At 62.1% G+C, this 4885-nt stretch overlaps 1 protein-coding gene across 2 annotated transcripts; it reads right to left on the bottom strand.

Annotated features, from left to right (window-relative positions):
- Positions 1-731: 731 nt before the first annotated feature.
- On the bottom strand, positions 732-4227 carry LOC131502484 (paraneoplastic antigen-like protein 6B). Of its 2 annotated transcripts, none has more exons than XM_058713256.1 (2): positions 3930-4227; positions 732-3661 (listed from the first exon to the last, which is right to left on the bottom strand). In XM_058713256.1, exon 2 carries the CDS (start codon positions 3497-3499, stop codon positions 2105-2107), a length of 1395 nt encoding a protein of 464 aa, XP_058569239.1. In that variant the 5' UTR covers positions 3500-3661; positions 3930-4227; the 3' UTR covers positions 732-2104. The 2 variants fall into 2 exon arrangements, with proteins under 2 accessions (XP_058569239.1, XP_058569240.1); XM_058713257.1 differs by having other exon boundaries at positions 732-3572.
- Positions 4228-4885: the final 658 nt, after the last annotated feature.

Raw genomic sequence — 4885 nt, 5'->3', positions numbered from 1 at the left:
ATTCCTAAGCTTACTCTTGTGTGCAAAAGCAAAGGACTGTCCATAAGTGCTTTGAAGTGATAAAAAACAAAACAAAACACTAGTACCAGGTGTGGGCACCTTCCAATGTTCTGAAAAAGCACTGATTTCTGCCAAACCCTGTGGCCTGAGACCAAGCATCTGAGCATGGGGGACAATCACCCACAATCCCACAGCGAGAAAGAGAGAGAGAGAGAGAGAACCATTGGCTGAGTTATGATCGTGTGACGTTCGGTGTCACATACTAGTACTGCCAGACATAGCTCATTTATCAAGTTAAAATTTATTAGAAATGTTTGCTTGTCTGGTGGAACACCTGAAGAACCCTTTGGGACAAGACAGTTCTTTGTTGCATGGCCCCACTCCATGCATCATGCACCTGAAACAATATTCAATCCCAGGAGCTGGATGCCAGTGTACACTTCCCCCTAGTAAAGGAGAAAACTATGAAAAACCTTACACATTTCAAAAAGCAAAGGTGACAGTTCCAACCCAAGATGAGGACCAATGGAACCCCAAAACTTTATATTTCACCTATAAAATAGAACAATGGCCCTCAACACATCCTATTTTTCCTGTCAAAGTGCCTACCCTACCCTGTCACTGGAGAAGCCTCCCATGGGTGCTGAACAAGAATCTTTTCTCTGGCTCCCTCTCCCAACCCCCGTAGACCCTTCCCTCAATTGCCCACAGCAGAGGCAAGACTCGGCTGAAACATTCAATGAAATTTATTGAAGAGAAACATTTACTGAAACCATTGAAGAGAGGGAATGACAACACAGAGAGGAACGTCTGACGGCCACTACAGCCCATAGGTCACGGACCCCCTCCTCTTGGGGTCCCAAATGAGGTGCCTCCGTTTCCCCCAACACCGTGGCCCTCCTGCCATAGTCTCCCTTCCTGAGGGCCCCACGATCGGCCCCTGGCCAGGATGATGGATGCTGGCCATGGCCCCTCACTCTAGGGCACTCTCCACTCTGGCCGACATGCTGGGGCCTGGCCCTGCCCTATGGCCTGCACAGGACAGTCACAGGATGCTGGAAAATGCAGCACGGGGTACTCAGACAGGCCGAAGAAACTGAGTCACAAGTAACAAGAGAATGGCACATCAGAGCACGGTTTCCGTGGAGACTCCCACAGGCCACCTCTGTCCTTGGTCCAGTTCCTCCTTCCTGAGGTCACGGGGTGAGCACCAGCCATGCTCTCTTCTGTCCTTCCCGCCATCTCCTGGGATTGGGCTCGAGAGGTCTCTGGGGTGGGGTGGGGGCGGCTGCTCAGATAAGAACACACACACATCTCCACAAGAACAAGCAGCAGTTGGCCTAAATCTACACCGAGGAAGCAGAGGCTGAGCTCACGACACCGGACGACAGCGAGCAGAGCCTGGGCTCGCACTGAAGCTCGTGCCACACACCCGGGGCTGAGAGGTGGCTGCTGTGTTAGGCCAGGACACCCGCCGCGGGCTCCTGCACACCTCAAGGCTCTGCACGGGAATGGTAACTAGGGTGCGTGTAGGGGGAGCTGGGGGTGTCACTTGACACGGGGGTCACTAAGGGGCCTACAGAGGCACAAGTGGGCTTCTCAGAGCGTGGAGTGACGTGCTCCACGGGTCAGTGAACGAGGGTCCCCCTCTTGGGCGGCCTGAGGGGCCGGCACCCTTGAGACGGCGCCTAACATCTCCCAGGCCAGTGTGGGTGGCAGACATTTTCAGGTGCCCCTCACCTAGGCTAGGGCCAGCCACTCAGGGTGCTTCCCAGGCTGGCTGCCTGAACTGGCAGGGTTTCGGGCTGGGGCTGGGGCTGGGGCTGGGGCTGGGGCTGGGGCTGCCTCAGCTGCCATGGGAGGGGGCACCCCTCCCTGCCCCATTCTGCATCAAGTATGGTCATCCTGGTCCATTGGAAGGGCTGATGGTGGTGATCAGGTCCCCGTGGGGTGGTGGAGTGCCCGGGGGCTTGGCTTGGGCTGGGTGGGTCCTTCCCTTGGCCCTGCTCCACATGTGGGGTGAGGCTGCTGCCCTGGAGTGGCCTCCCCCTGCCTCCAGAGCTCTGCTGTCTGAGAGGAGAGGGGGCCTCTGGGCCTTCTGAGCCTATTTGCCCGAGGAGGACTTGGGGGGGCTCATCTCCCCAGCCCCGTCCTCATTTCCCAACTCCTCTGGGATGGGCTTGAGCCCCTCCTCCAGGGGCTCCCCAGTCTCCTGGTCTCCTGCCTGGGCGAAGCCCTCTGGCTCACAGCCAGGACCTCCCGGGCCCTCCCTGGAAGCGCTGCCCATCTGGGCAGGGGTGGGGCCCCCAGGGGCCTCTGAGGGTCTTGCCTGACCTAGGCCCGCAAGGACAGCGTCATGATCGTCACTGTCTTCCTCCTCAGACTCCCGCTCTTCCTGCTCCTTCTCCTCCACCTTGTCATCCTCCACCTTAGCACCGGCTCTGGCATCAGCCTGGGCATTGGCCCGGGCACCAGCCCCTTCCTCTGCCTGGGCTCTCTCGTTCCTGGCTAGACTGGCCTCCCATGCCTCAGACTCCCGAACAAGCCCCAGCATCTCTAGGAAACTTGGAAACCTCCCAACCATTCTCAACTTCCTCAGCGCTTCATCCAGCGGCTCAGTAAGGTTGGCCCTGGTGAGCACCTGCCTCAGGCGTACATGGTCAGCTGAGGCTCTGGCCAGGGCCCCCTTCTCAATGGCTTTCTGCAGCAAAACTTCCAGCCGCAACACGAAAGCAGAGAGCCGCTCGCCTGACTCTTGCTGAGCTGTCAAACACTTCACCCGGATGGTTGCCTGCGACTCGTTGTCTCCAAACACCTGGATCAGGGCCGCCAGGCAGTCCTGAGCCGTCCTGGCAGGGTTCTCTGCCAGGAGCCCGTGCACGAGCTGCAGGGCCGTCCCTCGAAGGCCTTCCATCAGCCGCCTCCTCTTCTCCCTTTCTGAGACTCCCTGCCATACATGTAGCATGTCTGTGGTGTGGTCTAGCCAGGTCTCAAAGGACTCCTCCCCCGGGGCGGGCTGATCCCTCCCAGAAAACACGCCCAGGCGCTGGTACCGCATGGTCTCCACCCAGGGCTGGACTGCCTGACTGACCGATCGGAGCCAGCACACCCGGCGCAGTCCCAGCCCCAGGGCCCCAGCCACACTCTCCACCGTCTGCCCCTGTTGCTCCAGGAAGTGGAACACGCGACTGAGAAACTCCTCGCCTGAGCAACGGGGCACAAAGACTACGTTCCAGGGACCCCCGGTGCCCAGGATTTCCCTGGGGACCAAAGCATAGTTAACTTCCCGGTCAAGCTCGACCAGGGCTGCAGTGGCATTATCCTCCTCTCGAAACACTTTGCCCAGCACGGTGAAGTGACCCATGGGCCACAGGGCGGCCTCCAGAGACTCTTGGAGTTCGGCTTCATCACAGTCCTCCGGGATGCCCAGAATGAGCAGACCCCTTCGAGCGCTGATGCCCATCCACCTGCACCAGTCCCGCAGCAACGTCACCGCCATCGCGTGCAATTTCCGCCGGCGCGGGGTTAATATCAGCCGTAGGAAACGGTTCCCGGCGCGGACCAGGGTGACACTGGGCAGGGTGGAGGGGGCGGGGGGGGGGGGGTGGTGAATTAGTGAGGGAGTCTAGGACTCAGAGAGAACCGCCCAGGTCTCCACAGCCTGTGAATACAAACGAGGCGAGAGCGAGGTTAAGCGCCCCCCCCCCCGCCCGCTCCGCCGCGCCCACCGCCCAGGTGACCCTCCTCCCCCGGGGCGGTGCCTTTGCAGCCCAGGCTAGACCCCTGCCCCGCCTTCCACCCGCCCGCCGGGGCCACGGCCCCCTCCCCACCGCGTCCCTCTCACCCCCGCGGGCTGCCGCAGTCCTACTGGGGCGGGCGGGCGGGTCTCCCGGAGGGCTGAGCGCACCCTCCCCGGTTCTGGTACCTACCTTCCTCTGGGTCGGGGTCCTTCCTCGTCGAGGTCCCAGCAGGTGGGGCGCAGGGGCTGCGCCGAGCGGCAGCGGGGTCGTGCGCCCCTCTTTTCCTGGCTGCCTCTCACTCCCTCTCCTTCTTCCTCTCCCTGTCCCTCTCTCAGCGCGGCACGTGGGCTAGCGCGCCGGCGCCTGCTCGCCACCACTCTCTGCAGTGCGGACTCGGGGCGGGGGCGCAGTGGCGGCGGAGCGCGGACCCTCCGCGTCGCCCCGGAGACCGCCGGGCCATTGGCGCGCGCGGGTCACGCGGCCAGGCTGTGGCCACCGCCGCGGGCACCCCGGGACCGCGCGTGACGTCACCTGCTCCTTCCCCCGCCCCCGAGGGGGCGCTGGCACAGGTGGGGACCCTGGGGACCCGAGAGCCAGTGCCCCCATCCTAGACCCAACCCTGCCCACCGCCCGCCCCTCTCGGAACATGCTCTCGGGGCGTCAGCCTGGCGAGGGGTCCATATCCCCGGGTGCCCACCAGAGAGCCGCTGGGCAGGCCCGAGATGCGCCCGCCAGCGCTGCATTCTGGCATGGGTGGAGCGCGGGATGGGGGAGCGTTCTGGGGCTCCTTCACCTGTTTCCACCCCTCCTCCACTCCACCCAGAACGGGTCCTGTCCCAGCTAGGCGAGAAGCACTTCGTCCAGGTGCGACTACGTGGAATAGATGCCACCTGCGCACATGAGCGCTCGCACACACCACCGCAACCGGGGGTCAGCAGTCCCCATACTCGCGCGGGGGCCGTGGCCGCTGTGGGCACACGACGGGCCAAGATGCGTCGCTGCCCCAGTGCCAGGGCCCTGCCCCAAGGAGGGTGTCAAGGACTTTCCTGTTTTGCTCACTTCATGTCCCAATCCCAAGAACGGGCTTCTGCTACTTAGAGCTCAACCCCTTGGGCCTGTATCTTACCATGTGTCCTTTGGGCAAG

This window comes from Neofelis nebulosa, chromosome X, assembly GCF_028018385.1.
Source record: "Neofelis nebulosa isolate mNeoNeb1 chromosome X, mNeoNeb1.pri, whole genome shotgun sequence".
Lineage (NCBI taxonomy): Eukaryota > Metazoa > Chordata > Mammalia > Carnivora > Felidae > Neofelis > Neofelis nebulosa.
The sequence above is the reverse complement of the archived record's forward strand: the minus strand, read 5'-3'. Positions and strand labels throughout refer to the sequence as shown.

What these genes read in the sequence shown, in the direction of transcription:
- LOC131502484 (XM_058713256.1), bottom strand. Translation starts at nt 3,499, where the DNA reads ATGGCGGTGACGTTGCTGCGGGACTGGTGCAGGTGGATGGGCATCAGC.